The sequence below is a fragment of the Carettochelys insculpta genome, chromosome 3, assembly GCF_033958435.1.
Source record: "Carettochelys insculpta isolate YL-2023 chromosome 3, ASM3395843v1, whole genome shotgun sequence".
NCBI classification, from domain to species: Eukaryota; Metazoa; Chordata; order Testudines; family Carettochelyidae; genus Carettochelys; species Carettochelys insculpta.
Window position 1 is genome coordinate 4,452,766 of NC_134139.1, and position 19,262 is coordinate 4,472,027.

Sequence of the window (19,262 nt, forward strand, 5' to 3'; positions counted from 1 at the left end):
TTTATTTTTAGAATGTATCCTTTTAATGCTGAAAAATAACAGCCACTATTAATTTTCACTTTAAATGCAACCTGAATACCATTGCAGACAAAGCATACAAAGATCACCTACAGACATGGTTAAGTATACGGATCATAAGACATGCCAGTTAAAGATTACCGCTTTATTCTTACATTTCGGTCGGACTGACATAGCATTTTGACATTTAATCATATTAGCAAATAACCATGCCATTAAACAAAGGCAAGCACACATAGATACCACAACACACAAACTTATCAAAACTTAAAATTTGTACAATTTACTTTGACAAACAGAAACAGGCTTGTTCTCTAGTAAGCTAACCAAACAAATTTGTCAAAAACAACCCTTGTCCACATAATTTATCTTGTTCTGAAAGAAATTACAGATGTTCTTAATAAAAAGGCACATTTGGCAGCTACTAAAACTGGCATGCATCTGGCACAGGACTTTTTCCCCCCTTTCAACCTTTCAGTCACTTGGTGCATGACATCGTATGTGTTTGTTACAGAGTCAAATGCGACCTTATCTTTAGATCACTTAATTTACAATTTAGCAGCAACTGGCTACTTAAATGCACTATTTTTCATTAAAGGCAAAAGAGAAATTTGCTCACAGTTGACAGAAAAATGCACTTTAAGGTGTTTTGTTTTTGTTTTTTTAATGGAAAATAAGGCATGAAATTTACAAACCAAGTTACAAGTGCTTTTGGCTTTATAAGTGTATTGAGCCACATTTTGCCCTCACCTAACAGACCAAAGAAGACTGTAGCCCACATATCACACATTGCTGAACTGACAAGTCAACAGTTGAAACAGAATGGTTTAAAGAGAAAAATCTAAGGAGCTGCCCAACATTTTTTTCTGCTTTAAAAATGCATTTTCCAGCAAGACTTCCCTGTTAGCAGAAAAAGGCATGACTTTTGAGAGGAAACCCAAAGTGTGATTTTTTTTTTTTGCATACCACAGGCCAAATGTACTGATCACAGCAATTATGTATTAAGGAACATTGTTACGAAGACAGACATTCATGAATGAGGGGGACTTTTCCTGGGGGAGTCTCAACGCATGACTTGTAGGAACACAGAAAGCTGCATATGCGAGTTTCTATGCTAGGAGTACACAATACCCAGAGCAGAAAGAATGAGTGTTTCTGTTGCCAGGTGTTAGCTCTGCTGCAGGGGCTGTGGAGGCAAAACCGGTTCATTCAAACAGCCCTAGTGGTACAAAACAATGATTTCCCTGAATACAGTAAAATAGAACCAGCTGTCAAAAGAACTCAAAGGACCTGATCCAACGCCTGCTAAAAATCAATGGAAAACCACTCACCCATTTGTCCGTTTTAGATCAGGCTCCCAGCTGAGTAAAAGTGATACTGGAGTTCACCAGTCAGAGAAGCCTGATTTAAGATTCCGTCCACATAAAAGCAACAAGCTATGCAATAAACGAAAGCCTGAGCAAGTAAAGGCATAAATGGATTCATGTGGGGGGCACAAACCTTGTTTCTTTTTAAGTGATGGTTAAGCAAGAATTTAGAAACAATTGCAAGAGAGAACATATGTAGCTTAAGGGATCAAGCTCAGTGATTTCATAGTACTGATTCTGAAGCAAAGACAAAATTCTCACCAAATAGACACCGTAAGATCATGTCCGGGTTGTTGAGTACCATGATGACAGTAATTCCTTGCCTGATAACCGTGTGTTCGATAACTTTTCCTTGCACTTTATTTTCAGTTTCACTTGAAATAATGCATTCGGAGTCTGAAAAGCTAGCATTTACAAACTACTAATGGAGAGCTTTTCTTTTTAACATCCAGTTTGAACTTCTGGGGGAAAAGAGACTGGATTTCTCTTTATCCTGCACTGCTATCCTCCACTCTAAATCAGACAGACTTAAGGGACAGACTTCAAACATTGCTCAAATATTGCACTTTCATGTCTCATTGACCAGATCATCAAAGGACTTCCTTTCCCCTCCTACCTCTGCAAGCACCCAACAGCTGAACACCAATACTCTTCAATAGATCAGTGCTGACTTGTGAGCAGTGTCAGGCTTTTCCTCTGAGCTCTGAAGTAACACAGCAATCCCTTTAGCTGGTTGTTAAGATGAAGCATGCTTCATCATGCCATGTTATTCTTCAATATCATTCAATAATCTGGCAAATATGAATAATAAAAATAATGCCATTTCCCTGCCAGTATTCAAAGATATTTGCTTTCACCATTCCTCCCCTCCCTCAAATTAGTACCTTTCCCGAATGTGAAATTCTTCCTTCTTAAAAAAAAAAAAAAAAAAAAAAGGTTATTTCCTGAAAATGGGAAAATAAAATTGATGTGTTCAGGGGCTCAAGCAGTTATGTTCAACATTCTCCCTTAGACACAGGGATTTGATTTATGGCACTGGTCATTCACACCTTGGAGGTGTGCTGTACATTGGTAAATAGTGGATAATGGAGCAGTGTAGCTGAGCACCCAAGGAGTTTAATCTAGGTTTTTATATGATCCTCATCACCAGGGAGTCTAATCAAATGCTATAGGATTGTGGATTTTTATCCTTTAGACCCCTGTAAAGTAGGGAGGTACTACCAGAATTTTACAAATGGGAATATTAAGTGACTTGCCATAGCACACAGGAAGGCTGGGGCTAAGCCAGGATCTGAACGTAGAGCTGCCTCATACCGCTGGGGTGTCCTATTCACTTGGCCAACCAGCCTACCTAGCTAGCCTTGGCAATGGCAGGGGCCATGGTTTTAAGTGCAGAAAAGAGGTGATGTGGGCTCTGAATCTCTGTTTAACATTGGAGGGCTCCCTGTCTTCCTTCTGGAAAGTCAACAACGTCTCACACATGGCACCAAGGTACTCACTACTCTGGGTTAGATCTGAGCAACCATGAATGCAATTTACATTTCTTGTAGGGTAGGATTATACAAAGTACATCTGTAAGAATGTCCTCTTCCCAAAAGCTGAGTTTATAACTCTTACTTCTAAATGAAAAAAAAAAGTATATGGCAGGAGAAGACATGAAAACACCTTTCAAAATACAAATGTTAAAGATCTACACATAGATACAACTGACAAATTCCCCATGTTTGGCTATGACAGAATATGCTGCTTAATGCTGATTAAGTCAAAACACTTTCTGAAATGTAAAGACCACACTGTGGTATCATGGTGCATATCCCACTACCCTAATGGCATCGTAGAAAGTTACTACAATAGTAGATTTCCATCATGATTCGCTCAACTAAACTGTTTCTAATGACATGGCTTTCTGGGATGCTGAAATGTATTTTGTTTTCACCCAAGAGGAAACATGATATAATTTTACTACAACGAATGAATCTCATTAAATGAAGATGAGATACTGCACACATCACAAATATTATGGTAGAGGAGATCACTAAAGTTTCTTTTCTTCAATAACTGGCATGCATTACTGTCACAGTATTGGTTAGAATCAGAGAAGCAGTGCACAGGTTTATGGATAATCCATGTCATGATATTTAGGCAGGTCAATGTTTTGTCATGTACATTTCTGACATAGTAAAGATCCTATTGTAAAGATTAATAATTTTTAAGACAATGTTTGAAATTCTATAAAACTACATACATGTGTGAGAGTAACCCAGCTTTGTCACTCTAATTAAACTTTGTTTCACATGCGCAAACCTGATTTCTTTTTAGACTGTTCTTTATTACTAAAATACATATGCTGAACTACAAAAACCCCATGTACCACAATGTGCTTTTATCCCCTTTTCAGTATTTTTGACTGAAAAACTGAATTGTTTGTCCGTGTAATAATTTAACGTATGTCAGCCAAACGAATACGTGTGTCTTTATTTCAATTAAATTAGAAACAATCTGCAAGCATATTTATGCAACATTCACTATATACACATGATTTATGCAAATGCAGGGCATTTCTAGTTTGCTGATTAATCTATTGTTAGTAAAACATGACAATAACTATGGAAGATGGCCAGCAAGTGTTCCTTTTCACAAGTGACTGTGTTTTCATGGCATGAGTAAAGAATATCTACAAGCCATGAAATGGATTATCAGTAAACCTTAAAAAGAAGCTGATATAACCTAGCATAGATTAACAGTCTTCTCAATGCAATACAATATTTCAGACAATAGTGCTGTTTTTTAAAATTTTCCTGTCATTTTAATGACATAAGACTTTAATCTGCTCTGTTTAATGAAAGTGATAATTACTTCCCGGCAATATGTTTTTTTCAACTGGCACCATAATATTTAATAAAATAATAATAAAGTACCTCTTTGGTGAAGCATAGGTACCCACACTATTCACTGTAACAATTTGTAAACAGGACCGCAATACAGTGCTATGCCTTTGTTCTAACATGGTTAGGTACCACAGATCTTCCTCACAGTCCTTTTAATAATTTTAGGAGAGTACTTTAAAGCAGGGAATAAAGCAAGAGGAAATTAAGAAGGATATAAAGTTCCCTGTTTGAGATTTTTAAAAAAGTGCATAATGTTTTCATTCTAATAACTGTGTCACTGTATAGGACTGATGGATACAAGACTATGTTTTCCATTACCGTACTGGACATGAGAGATCATTACACAAAAAACGGTCTCTGCTTATTGGCCAGAAGCGTCCCTTGAGTCAGTTTTCTGGTACAATCAGTTGTCCAATTACTTTAGAACACAATCCTGCATACTACAATAGAAGTAGTGCATGTATCAGTTGATCACATCTGCTTTCGCAATTCAGTTTCTGTACACTGCTGTCCAAACCTAGCATAGTTCTAATGCTTGGAGTATGCATTTAAGCTCCTTGGCGCCAGCAGGTTCAGCGCATCCATTGCCAGCAACAGACAAAGTGCCAAGAAAATGCAACTCCTAAGCACAAGGTCTGATTCAGGAGGAGTGGGCATTCTCCAACAAGGGTGGTCCGTCTCGGTGCATCGATGGATGAGTGTGCTCCCGTTTGTAAGTTTTTGGTGGAAGCTTTGGGATATGTTGAGAAGTGCTTTGTCGTGGAGGGACAGGTGGCCCCTCAACAGAATGGAGGTCCACATCTTGTGATATCAAAGGAGGGGATGGCAGATGCCTCCGTGCTACAAGTGGTGACGGTGTTTGCGGGGGTTGGGGAGTAAATGGAGAGGGACTGTTTGGAAAAAAGGTATTGCCGAGTTCATTTTTTCTGCCTAAGGGTGGTGGCTGGAGATGTAGTGGTGAGCTAGAGAAAACATCAGGAGTTCGCACAGGTTCTCGTGGTGGTAATACAGGGGGGCTTTCAGGAGGATCAGACACAGAGGTCCGGTCTGGCACAGAGTATCGTGGTGAATAGACTTTTGACGTTGGTTGTCGAGGAGGAATTGCTGGTGGACTGTCCAGATGTGTAGAAGTAACCTGTAGCATACAAAATTTAATTCAATGGTTATAATCTGTGTTAGCATAGCCCCAGTACCTCAGTGAGGGTCAGGGCCCTGGTTGTGCTATGCTATATGGGTATGTTCAGTCATTGCCTCAAAACTCTTAATGTCCAATTAAAGACAAGAGACACACAGCTAACAAGTGATGAACGACTGCCGGGGGCAAGGGAAAGGGGAGTGGGGTGGAGGGGGAATGAAGGAACAGGAGAGGAAATACGGGGTGCTGCTGGTGGCACAGTAGTAAGTGCAGCACAGTTTCTAAGCTGATACCAGCTCAGCTGGCTGGCTGGCAGCTGGGGCACTTCCTATATAGCAAGAGGTCCCCAAAAGGTAAAATCAAAAGGCATTTCTCCTCTAGAGACCAAGAAGGAAGAAAGAGGCTGCTAGTGTTTAACAGAAAAAGGGAATGAAAGAAGTACCTCCACTGCTTAGTGGACTTAGAAGATATTTAGGAGTAAACTAGAGCTAAATAACAGCACAGAACACTGACAGCCAGGACTGGTGGCTGTAAACAAATATTATAGGACTATGGGAAACTTGGCCACAACCATGATAAATGGCCATCTGTCTAACTAAAATCATGCTGGACCATGAATGTTGCTGGACCAGAGTGCCATATTAGAGAGGTTCAACCTCTTTTTAATTCAGACCATTTCTCTGGTTTGTAAAGATCATTTTGATTTCTAATCCTGTTCTCCAAAGTACTTGCGACTTCTCCCATCTTGGTATCATCCATAAACTTTGTAAGTGTATTCTCCACGCTGTCATCAAAATCATGAAGTGTTTAGGATGATTCTGAATAGATCTGGACCAAGGGCAGATCCCTGCAAAATGGTACTTTCCATGTCCTTCCAGCTTGATTGTGAACCACTGAGTACACCCACCTTACTGTATGCTTGCCAAGGCTATACCTTCCTAGTCTGTTTATTAGATAGTCATGTGAGACAGTATCAAGAGACTTAATGTTGAGATATATCACATCTACTGCTTCCTCGTACCCACAAGCAAGCCTTATTACCCTGTCAAAGGATATTAGGTTGCAGCTTTTGACAAGTTGAGGTTGACTAACAAAAACAACACGAAGTCCTGGCTGACTGTTACTTGTAAGATTATTTTCTTCTAGGTGCTTACAAACAGAACATTTGATTGTTTGCTCCATTATTTTTCATGTACTGACATTATGCTGACATTTCTTAATTCCCTGAGTTGTCCTTATTTCTCTTCTTATACATAGGTACGATAATTGCCCTATTGCATCCTCAGGTCCTGTCCTCCATGAGTTCTTAAAGTTAAAGCACTAATGGCTTCAGCCAGCTTCTTAAATATTCTGGGATGTGCTTCATTGGGCCCTGCTGACTCTCAGAATAACTTAGACAAAGTTAGATGTCTTAATTTGTTCTTTTTCTGTTTCAGCCTCAGACCCCAGTCCACTGATACTGGTATTCCCTCTGTTAGTCAACTGATCACTGCTAATTTTTCTGATGAAAACTGAAATACAAAAGGCATTTAACACTTCAGCAACTGCTGCATTTTTTCAGTGATGGGCCTGCCCCAGTCTTCCTCTTGGTTTTCATGTATTTGAAAATATTTTCTTATCATTTATATCCCCATTTAAGCTTGTTTTTTGCCTTGGCCTTTCTGATTTTGTCCCTACACCACTGTGTTGTGGGTTTTTTTCATATTAATCCTTTTTATTATGACCAAGTTTCCACTTTTTATATGATTCTTTCAAATTTCAGACCACTGAAAAGCTCTTGGATAGCCAGGGTGATTTCTTACCATACTTTCTTTCATTGGGATAGTTTGCTCTTGTGCCCTTAATAATGTCTCTTTAAAACCTGCCAACACACCTGAAGCTTTTTCCCCTCAGACTTGTTTCCTCATTGGCTCTTACCTGCCAATTCTCTGAGTATGCCAACATCTGCTTTCTTGAAGTCCATTGTTGTTATTCTGCTGTTGTCCCTCTCTCAATTTCTTGAAATCATGAATGTAATCATTTCATGATCACTTTCACCCACAATGCATTTCACTTTCAGATTCTCAACTCATTCCTCCCTGTCAGAATAAAATTCAGAAGAGCCTCTCCCCAAGTCACTTTTCTCTGCCTTTTGTAATAAGAAGCTGTGTCCAATGCACACAAGAATGCCTCTGACAATCTGTGCCCCACTCTGATTATTTTTCCAATGGATGTCTGAGTAATTTGATAAGGGGGAGTTCAAGTCCTGGGCATTGATATATATATATTTTTAACCCATCTCTCTCTTCTTTTTTCTAGTTAGGCAGGCATTAAGAAAACCTAACTAGAAGGATTGTGAAGATCTGGAATAGACTTCTAAGGAAAGATGTGTAATCGCTGGAGATTCTTAGGAACAGACTGGGTCTGTCATAGGTAATCTGAACTTACTTGGTCCTGCCTAAGCACAAGGGACAGGACTGGATGAACTCTTGAGGTCGCTTCCAGCCCTACATTTTGTATTATTTTACATTCCTATGCCACTGACAACCAATGAGACTGCAGAATACTGAATGCTGCCACCAGCTGAAACAACAGTGTATGTTGCTAACAGCCGAGGGACAACAGAACATCATATGCCACTGAAAGCCAGAGGGACTTGTACTCCTTAGTCACTTCAGTGGTTCTGAAAATCCCACCCTAATTTTCTAAGGTTCTGAACAATTTCACACTCCAGCATAAGAGATCTGCCAATGCCTGCAACAAGTGCAGGATCAGGACCCGGATGAAAATCAACTGTCCTATAAATACAGGTAGAAAGAGGAAAGAGAAGAATTGGGGCTTGTCTACGCTTGCCCCCAATTTCGAAAGGGGCATGTTAATCACAGCCATGGGAGATTACTAACGAAGTGCTGCAGTGAATACACAGTACTTCTTTGGGCTAATTTTCCCCTGCAGCAACTTTGAAGTTTCAAACTTCAAAATTTTGAGGAGTAAAGGGACTTTGAAGTAGTGTGGGCACTTCACCGCTACACGCATGCCGGCACTTCGAAGTTTGACGCTTCAAAGTTGTTGCAGGGGAAAATTAACCTAATGCTGCATATTCACTGCAGCACTTCATTAGTAATCGCCCATGGCCCTGACTAACATGCCCTCTTCAAAGTTGGGGGCAAGGGTAGAAAAGCCCATGGAGTGTGAAGACAGGTTTGAAATGGCAACCAGAGAAGGGACTACTAAACAAGAGGTTACTAGGTTAGCACATTTTATGTACTCTTTCAGGCATACTGAATGGTTTAAAGTGTCTCACCTTAATGCCAATTTCTTACCCTTTTACTCTCCATATACTTTTAGACTATCACCCTGGATTAGGAGGTTTACATGAAACCACTTATCCTCAGAGAATAGGAAACATTTCCCACTCTAAATTTAAACTTCTGTTTGCTATTAGTAACAGAGACATAGCCGTGCTAGTCTATATACTAGCAAAACAAAAGCGTAGTCCAGTAGCACTTTAAAGACTAATAAAATAATTTATTAGGTGATGAGCTTTTGTGTTCTGGTCTGGCTAGGGTCTGAAGAAGTGGGTCTGTCCCACAAAAGCTCATCACCTAATAAATTATTTTGTTAGTCTTTGAAGTGCTACGGGACTGCTTTTTTGTTCTGTTTGCTATTATTTTAACTAATTTAAAACTTGGGGCAGATGAGATGATGGGGCATAAATGAGCTGTTGCTGTGCTGGAGTGAGGCATATAGTTAGTTACTCTTGCCCATCTAAAGGAACTAATAAGGATGGAATTTTTAAGTCATTTTTACCTTTACCTTCACCCTCGATTCTAAAGTTCTAGCTTACCCATCAATACACAAAGTCTGATATGGGCACTTCCCCCGAATGCCACAAGTGTGGGCTCACACATTTCTCACCTTTGATGGCGATGATTCTGCTGGAGCAGATTCCGGTCTTCTCCGTGGAGGAACAGGAGGAGGACCAGAAGTTTCATCAGAAATTTTGGTGAAGTTAATGGATGAGACAGATGCAGATCCTGATGGATATTAAAAAAACAAAACAAAACAAAACACAACACAACACACTTTCAATTCTACATCAAGGAGTGGTTTGGTTCTCCACAGAAAATTTGGAATAACCTACATGCATGATTCCTGACCTACTTCATCCCACATGTGAAAATAAACATAAAGGTAACAGGAATCCAAGTAAAAATATACTGAGACTCTGGCATTGTGCAAGGAGGTAAAACATTTGCAGATACAGCAAATTTGAAGAACCAAAATGATGTGTCAGTTTAGATAAAATCTGACAAACACAAATTTGTGACAGTCCTAAAAAGCATAGCTTTAAATAGCTTTCGCACTTACTTGAATGAAAAGGACTTGAAGGATCTGAATCAAACACACTGCAGACATCTGTAGTACTGGAAGTAGCAGAGGCAGGGGGTGGTGTTAATGGTGTTCGTGGAGAATTTGGTGCAGATGCTGTACTTTCTGACTCATTCTCAGGGATGCGACTGTAGCTAATTTTTCTTGGCTCCTGTTGCAGTGGAGTAGGGTGTCTCATGGTACCTGGCCTCGGGTTCGACGGACGAACACCCGGAGACTTGAGAGAATAGCTGTATTTTTTTGGCTGTAGTGATATCAAATATCAATACTGCACAGTTAAAAACTTTCAATGAATGGAAAGTATAGATTTTAAAAATCAAATTGCCTTAATCTCCATCACAAAATCAGTTCATGAATCAAATAAATTCTAAAAGCAATCTCTGCTGCATTGTGAGAATCATTTTTAAAGTTATTAAGTAAAAAAATAAAATCTGAATACTAACAAATCTTGGTGGAGGCTTGGAATTTCGCGGCTCTATTTCTAATGACTTGTTGAACAGATAATCTGTGAATTCTTTCTCCACGTTATTTCCCATTGGATTCAAATTTTCAAAAAACCTCTGAAATACAGGAAGTTTAGGAAGATTACATCATATAAATTACTTTTACAGGGCAGATTCTACATACTTTATTACTCATAGAGACCTAATGGCTTTCAAAATTCTACGTAAATACTATTCAACAAAGGTGAATTAAATGAAATTCCACTTAAAAATAAAATCAGTAACATCACATATTATTGACATTAATCGTTTACCACTACAGTAAACCCTCGATTTAATGGACTAACGGGGGGAAGGGGTGTCCATTAATGCCAGAAGTCAGTTATAGCCAAATGGTTATACTGTACAATGATGCAGTGACCTTCCAAGCCCATCACTCACTCCCATCCTATGCCCCCATTCTTCCCCTCACACCTCCATCTCCCTCTCGCAATTACCAGGAGAGGAGCTAAGTGCCGACCTGGCTCTTTCCACCTACTGTAGCTCTCTGTGCTGCAGCTCCTCCAGCCCCCAGCTCTGAGCTGTCCGTGCAAAGGTAAAGCCTGGCTGTCCCCAGCCTGACACCGGGCAGCAGCCCCTGACACCATGGCTGCTGCTCAGAGCCACTGTAAGTAGAGGTGGCTGGGTGCCAACATTCTCTACGCACATGGGGCTGGGGAAGAAGAGCTCCTGCACCTGGCCACAGCCTCTCCACCCCGGCTCCTCTGGCCCCAGTTGCCCCAGCCACTGCAGTGGCCCCTCCAGCTTCCCTGGCAGCTCCTCCAGCCCCAGCCACTCTGGCAGGTACTCCAGTGGTGGCTCTGGTGAGTCTCCGACATTTATCTGCCTTTGGGGCGGGGGGGGGGAGGAGGAAGTGACACGGAGTGGCAGACTGTGTGTGTTATTTCCAAAGTCCATTACATCAGGGTCTGTTACATTGAGGCTTTACTGCACTCTGACAAACTAAGAGCAACATCTTGCAAACCGCCAGCACACAGAAATCCATTAACCTGGGAGGACAGCAGTAAAACCCATCGGTGTTATTTCATCTCTCCTTAGGACTCCACTCCAATGAGGAAACAATGTGTTAAGGCATGTATAAATGAGTTCAGACAGGCTTGAAAATGCCAGTTTGTATTAAGAATTCTTTTTCCTTTTAGAATTTGTAATAACTTAAATGTAGCACGAAGTCATTTTGATATGGCAGAAGAGAAAACGGCAGAAGGAGAATTTTGGCAAAGACAGGAACATGCAGAATTCTTACTCAGGGATCATGGATACTGACATGCTACTGCAGAGAGCTTTGCTGAACTCTGCCAAGAAAGAACTGGACAGAAGATTCTATAGAATAAGGTAGTGGGAGTCACTGGATCATGCCACCAACAGATGAGAAGCACCATGCACTGCCTTCTACTACATTAGTGTCCCATAGTGTGATAACATCTATGAGGTAGGGATGGCCTGCACTGTGTCACACTGGAAGCTTGAGACTCAAAGTGAAAGGCCTGCTCTACAGTTGCCTTTGATTTTCTCTATTAAACTATTTCTGAATTAAACACTACAAAGAAATAAGATGTTACTTACTCGGATATCTGGTTCTATTCGTAAGCAGTATGGCTGGTTTTGGTATTGCTGGATTTCCCCTGTTATTTCAGCCACTTTCCTTCTCTTGCTGAAGTTTATAAGTTCTTTTCCATGTCTTTTCAGAAATTCAGGGTTCCCTTCTTCTGTTTTCAAGATATTAGTCAAATAAATTCCTAAAATAGTGAAGAGAATAAGAACATTCAGAGAGAACAGCACAAAACAATGAGGAAATAAACAATATAGCTGAAATATGAAGCTGTTTTAAAGAATGAAAGTTGTGTATTTTAATTACTAAGGCTGGATCTACATTAGCAAGTTAGGTTGGTGTAAATACATTTCTTGAACACAAAAACGGCACTTCACTTGAAGAATAACCATCACTATTCAAAGTAAAAGTGCATATTATAAGGGCACATTCAACCTCAGAAAAATCATATTTCTGTCTACAAGGTCCTTTAAAAAATCTTTTTTTTTTTTGGTAAGCAATACCTAAAATCATTAGAACTGCTCAGGAAAAAAATACTTCTCTATTTTTTCCCAGTTGTTTACTCTGAGAGTCAGTTAATTCCTTCCTCTGTGTATTCAGCCATTATTGTCCATTTGTGTGGATCTGTCACACAGCAGTAGGGAAGAGAAAATGTTTTACCATAAGAGACAGCTGAAACTAAGTTGAACTCTTCTTTAGAAACTGGTTAGATGTCACGCTCGCAGTGCTCCTTTAAAATACACTTCTCCCTTCTGCTTATATTTCTGCTGAGTGTTTTAGCTTAGTCCTTGGAAAATGTGAACTGACGTTTCCTTTATACTGTCCATCCTGAATCAAAACTACTCACCAAAGAAAGGCACACAAGGAGGATTAATGGACCTGAGTTTGGCCAAATATTTCTTATAGTGATCCTCACTCAATTCATGAGCTTCTTCTAAAATCTTTTTCTGTCGACTTGGAATTTGCTGAAAAAGATACAGATAGGTTAGTTAGGAAGGCATTGTGGTCATATGGCCCATCCAAAAGACAGGGACTGACACCTGCCTTTGCTTTGCAGAGTGACCTTGGGTATGTCACAAGCTCAGATTTTTTAAAGGCATTCAGGTGTTGCCGAAACAGCCTAAACCAGATTGGTATTGCAATGCTGAGCACAGAAACACTTCAGTACCCTTAAGAATCTGGGTCTTAACATCTTTGGGTCTCAGTTTTCCCATCTGAGAAATAGAGCACTAATGCTTTGAGAGCTAGGAATGAAAAGAGCTATACAGAGATGAAAACTGATTTTTCCACAGGCATTTGTGGGATTTAAAGGTTTTAAAGCTATACTACCAATATTATGATTGGCAGGAAATCAAGACCCCCCACCACATGCAAATAATTTACTTAGTTACCATAATAGCAAGATCATGGTCAGGTGCTGAGGGATTTGTATGAAAGTCAGGCTTTTGTGAAGAGCCCTGCTGACCTGGGCTGGAGGTTCAGTGTCCTGATTATGCACCCATATGTCAGTAAAGGTCAGGCAGCCCAATTAACTGGATATGGACCCTATGCTAAAATATATGGAGAGAATCTTATAGGAAATGCAGACTTTTTTCCTGCCTCCTGCAACTGGCATGCTCCACTTCTTTCTCAAGACACCCACTTCTCCAATTTACTTGCTCATGCCTTTCTGATATTCCATCTTTCATTTTCAATCATGCCAGTTACTGGTTTCAGGGACTGACGCTCTGGTAATTTGCCAGGTCTTTCTGCCTTTCCGCTGTCTTCACTCTGGGGGGCGGTAATCACCTCTGACGTTCAAAAGAACTGTCAGATCTATTTTACACCTTTAATCAGTCATCCCTGGATGATTTTATGTCCTGTGGGGAACCAGAGACGCTACACACATAGCCTATGCCTACACTAGAGCAATCTGCCGACAGACATTTCTATCAGAAGATATCTTCCAACAAAACTTCTGTTGACAGATGGCAGCCAGACTGCCACGAGGATCGAAAGAGATCCACTCTGTTGACAGAGAGCAGCCGGACTGCCCGGCTGCTCTCTCAACAGGACAGCCAACTGGAAGCACAGCACACAGGGCTGCCTGATGACCCAGAAGCCCTATCTGTCAACAGAGGGTCCCTCGGAATGTCCAGATTGGCTTTCTGTCAACAGAATCTGACAGAGGTGTTCTGCCTCCGGGAGAGTGGCAGACCACTGTCAACAGAAGTACCACATTCTATTGATTTTGTGTTGACAGAACAGAATGCCTTGAGAATGTGGACACTCCACAGGTTTTGTTGACAAAACTCTCTGCTGAAGACATAGCCTTAGATGTGAACTGCAGTCTGCATGTTGTTGAAGTATTTATTTCCTGGTTTTATGCACAGGTATGTAGTCCTCGCCAGTGATTCAGTTGATCCTCTAAATGACTCAGGACTAAATTCTCATCTATGCAAATAACTGAAATTGTAACTGGAGGAGTTCAAAGGACTAGGCAGAGCGCTATACACATAGCTCTGGGGAGTCACCATCATTGTTTTAGTCCTCCACAAAAACTCAAAAGTGACTAAAAATTTTAGTAAAACTTGCCACACACATTCACACTTCACCAGAGGTTAAGCATAGAAAGTTTCAAACCAAAAGGCAAATGTTGTAGAAAACTGTAAGCAACTGCTTATACAGCTAGTTCTCTGTAACTGTAAGCAACTGAAAAGAGTTATGAGTGATTGCCACTGACCCTGTAATAAAACAGCCTTCTAATAAAGTCTAACTATGAGCTATGACAAATATTTCCCTCATCCCATTTTCTCCCTTTTGTTTTGAGTCTTGGTGAATCTATTCTTCTATACTTTTTTATTATGTGTTTCCTCTTATTTGTAATATTTCTTCATTGAATGTTTAAAAAAAAAACAGCTGAAAAGCTTTTCTTCATCTTCCCTTTAAGACACTGTTCTGCCTCCGTTTTTCAAGTTTTTAACTCCCATACATCTGTGCTTCATTCTTTTACTCTCGTCTTCTGTTTCATTCTGTCTGCCCCTATTAGTTTCTCCTGTCTGTCTAGTGATTGGCAGTGCCAAAGCCCAGGCACCAAACACTGAGCACAGAACTAAAGGCTCTTTCAAAGTGCAAGCACCGGCTACCATCCTTATTGGGATACGGAAAGAAACAATATTTATAGGAACATAATGTAATTTAAACAATACAGCTTCTAAACTACAAATGGAAAAATTGTACCCTACCTCAAATGTGTGATCCAGCCTATACACAGGTGAAGAATTCATAGCACTGACAACTTCAAGGACACCATTGAAGTTATTTAGCTCTTGAAAAACTTGCAGGATCTCAATTATCCGACACACTACAATGACTCTTTCCTCTAGGTTTTCTGTTTCTATGATGCATCTAAGTATACAAACAGAATGTTAATTTTGTAGAAATAAGAGAGGGCCAGAAATGCAGCAAGCAACTAGAACTCAGTTACAGCAAAAGCATACCATTTTGAAATGTTCCAACCGATCCAACAAGGCCCACGACATAACTGGACAGAGATTTAGAAACATTTAGAACAAGATAGCTCCCATTTCTCAGGTTAAAAAGCTGGGAATATTAGAAGTAGGCTTTGAAGGATTACATTTTTATCAATAAAAGTTGATAAATAACGATCTCAAAGTACACACATAAACCTTAGCAAAAATATTTCCATTCATAATAAGAGTTTATAGACAGGCAAAGCAAAAAAAAAACAAAAACAAAAACAAAAACAACCAACCCCACCTTCCCCCCCACCAAAGCCCTGCTGGAGAACTCCGAGTTTGATTTAAGCATATTTATTTTACATATTTTCACATGTGATGTTGATAATTTGTGTTTTAACAGTTATAAAGCTTTAACTTTCTGAATCCCAGCATCTGTGACCTAAAATAATTGTTGTCTTACACCCTTCCATCTGTGAATAATTTTCTATAATTGTGAAAGTTCAATTAGATAAAAATTGAAAAGAATTCTTAAAAAATAATTTTGTGCAACTATGAACATTTTTAAAACAAAAATCAAACTTGAAGCTTAAAAATAAACACCTATATTTTCAGTTGAAATTATAAAAAAAAATTAAATTTTGCCATGCCTTCTTACAAATAAGTGTTTTCAGAGGCAAACTGAAATATTTAGCCATTGCCCAAATAGAGGAATCTCCCCCATAAAATGTCTCGTAAGATTCTCTCTCAAGAAGCATCTGAATGAACTATACAGATCCAGCAAAGTTCCAGAAGTAGAGATTTAAACACAATGAAAACAAAACAAAACCCTTACTTTTCAAACCACAAAGTGAGATTAGTGGTGTGCCTTATCATTTTAAGAAGGTTGGGAGAATTAATTTCTTTGTCTTCCTTTGTCCACACACTTCCAACTAGTTCTGATGGCTGCACAGCTCTAAATGAAATTAAGAAAAAAAGCACCATCACATGAAACATTTTTTTAAAATTACCATTATTTTTAAAAAATTGTTAATTATCAGTGAATTTTAATTTAGTGAAAGACCACTGCTTGAAAAAAATACTTAGCTGATAGCTCGCTACCATGCTCTCAGAATCAAAATGCAAACTGATGAATAAGATGACTTGTATTCCTATGCTCTGATTGCCCTTTGCATTATGCTATCAATTAACAAATATTTAAAAACATTAACTGCAACTACTGTTCATCTAAATAAAATGTGATGGCTAAACGTCACTGACTGGAAGGAGATACGAGGAGTCACATGAGACTTTAAAGTGTACCAGATTTATTTGGGCGTAAGCTTTTGTGGGCAAAAGCTAACTTTATCAGATGCATCAGGACTCCTGGTTGTTTTTGTGGCTACAGATTAACACAACTATGCCTCTGATATAATGAGATGTGAGTTCCTGAAGCCTAGCAACTCTTTAAACACGTCCTTCTCACAAATGGCTGGTTCATAATACACTTCACAAACTAGGAAATGAAGAGAAATGGTTTAACTAGTTGTCATGCTCCTCAAAGGTACGCCCTTTGTGGCAATATCACAAAATACCAGGTGATACCCTCCTCTAATATAATGAAATTTATAGTATGCACTAATTAGAAGTGCTCAGATACCCACATGTCCATGAAATAAACAAATAACGTTACATTGGGGTGCAGTCAGAATCCTCTTTTGCATGCTTAATGATCAAGCACACCACATATGTCAAGGGGAAAAGTACAGAGGACCTGTAAAAGCAATTTGGGGAAATCTGGAGTTTGTGTAATAATGTACTATTGTGCACTCAGTTTTTCAGCCAAGTGAAAATACCTGTAAAGATCTGACTCGAGTAAAGTGAGCTGTCGAGCAATTTCTATTGGGTGCAAAGTGAGCAAGTCAAAAGTTTCTGGCTGTCCTTGCTTGCTTATATGCCACTCAATTGCAGGAGGTGAGCTTTCAAAAGTAATATTGTGGCTTGGCCCAATAGCTTGTGCCTGCTTTTTCCGGTAGATTATTTTTGTGATCGACTCAACCCATTTCTTCATGGCTTTACCTGAAATAAGGAGACATCATTAACATTTATTTAACCTTTTTAACTCTATGTTTCTCCAAAGAGGCCAATGTCATTTTTGAAATCCTCACTTTACAAACCCTATGCCCCAATACTCTGAGGTAAGTAAGCATTCTCCTAAATTTACAAAAAGGCAAACAAGCACAGCAGGGTTTTGCTCACACAAAGCCAAGCAGTGAAAGCTAGAAATCGTGGTGTGAGCCCAGTCATCCTGGTAGTACCACATAAATAATTCCTTCTGATGTGAAGAGTAACAAGAAGGGTTTCTACAGGTATGTGAACAATAAACAGGTTATCAGAGAAGGTGTGGGGCCATTACTGGATGAGGGAGGCAACCTAGTGACAGATGATGCAGGAAAAGCTGAAGTACTCAATGCTTTTTTCTGCCTCAGTCTTCACTGACAAAGTCAACTTCCCCATGACAGTCCTAGATGATGCCGTATGGGAAGGTGGAGGGCAGCCATCTGCGGGGAAGGAACAAGTTCTGAGCTATCTAGAAAAACTAGATGTGCACAAGTCCATGGGTCTGGATTTAATGCACCCCAGGGTACTGAGGGAATTGGCAGAGGTCATTACCGAACCTTTGGCCATTATCCTTGAAGACTCTTGGAGATCGGGGGACATACTGGATGACTGGAAGCAGGCAAACGTAGTGCCCATCTTTAAAAAAGGAAAGAAGGACGATCCAGGGAACTATAGACCTGTCAGACTTACCTCAATCCCTGGGAAAATAATGGAGGGAATCCTCAAGGAATCCATTTTGGAGCACTTGGAAGAGGGGAAAGTGATCAAAAGTAGCCAACATAGATTCACCAGGGGCAAGTCCTGCCTGACCAATCTGATTAGCTTCTATGATGAGGTAACAAGCTCTGTGGACATGGAGAAGTCAGTGGATGTGATATACCTTGACTTCAGCAAGGCTTTTGATATGGTCTGCCACAACATTCTTGTCCATAAGTTAAGGAAATATGGATTGGATCCTTGGACTAGAAGATGGAGAGAAGGCTGGCATGATGGTTGGGCCCAGTGGGTAGTGGTCAATGGCTCAATATCTGGATGGCGGTCTGTTTCAAACGGAGTGCCGCAAGGCTCGGTTCTGGGGCTGGTGTTATTCAACATCTTTATTAATGACCTGGATGAGGGACTGGACTGCACCCTCAGCAAGTTTGTGGATGACACAAAACTAGGGGGAGAGGTAGATACATTGGAGGGTAGAGAGAAAATCCAGAGGGACCTGGATAAATTGGAGGACTGGGCCAAAAGAAATCTGATGCGGTTCAATAAGGAGAAGTGTAGAGTCCTGCACCTGGGGCGGAAGAATCCCAAACATAGTTACAGGCTGGGGACCGACTGGCTCAGCAGCAGTACGATGGAAAGGGACCTAGGGATTATGGTGGATGAAAGACTGGATATGAGTAAACAATGTGCCCTTGTAGCCAAGAAGGCTAACGGCATACTAGGGTGCATCAGGAGGAGCATTTCGAGCAGATCTAGAGAAGTAGTTATTCCTCTTTATTCGGCACTGGTGAGGCCACATCTGGAATAGTGTGTCCAGTTTTGGGACCCCCAGTATAAAAAGGATGTGGATTTGTTGGAGCAGCTTCACCAAAGGGCAACAAAAATGATTAAGGGTCTGGAGCACAAGACCTATGAGGATAGACTGAGGGATTTGGGCTTGTTTAGTTTACAGAAAAGACGACTTAGGGGTGATTTAATAGCAGCCTTCAACTTCCTGAAGGGGAGCTCTGAAAATGAGGGTGAGAAACTGTTCTCAGTGGTGTCAGATGGCAGAACAAGGAGTAATAGTCAGAAGTTGAAGAGGGAAAGGTGTAGGTTAGATATTAGGAAAAACTACTTCACCAGGCGGGTGGTGAAGCATTGGAATGCGTTGCCCAGA

At 40.2% G+C, this 19,262-nt stretch overlaps 1 protein-coding gene across 1 annotated transcript in view; it reads right to left on the reverse strand.

The window, feature by feature from the left end:
• SOS1 (SOS Ras/Rac guanine nucleotide exchange factor 1) overlaps window positions 1-19,262 on the reverse strand; it is a 90,267-nt gene continuing 71,005 nt past the window's right edge. The window contains exons 14-22 of the mRNA XM_074989287.1: window positions 17,125-17,347; window positions 16,125-16,244; window positions 15,056-15,218; window positions 12,679-12,796; window positions 11,846-12,018; window positions 10,223-10,339; window positions 9,759-10,023; window positions 9,306-9,424; window positions 1-5,408 (exon numbers count right to left, since the gene is read on the reverse strand). Of these exons, the coding sequence (XP_074845388.1) occupies window positions 4,914-5,408; window positions 9,306-9,424; window positions 9,759-10,023; window positions 10,223-10,339; window positions 11,846-12,018; window positions 12,679-12,796; window positions 15,056-15,218; window positions 16,125-16,244; window positions 17,125-17,347 (1,793 nt within the window). The 3' untranslated portion in view covers window positions 1-4,913. The remainder of the gene's footprint in view (window positions 5,409-9,305; window positions 9,425-9,758; window positions 10,024-10,222; window positions 10,340-11,845; window positions 12,019-12,678; window positions 12,797-15,055; window positions 15,219-16,124; window positions 16,245-17,124; window positions 17,348-19,262) is intronic.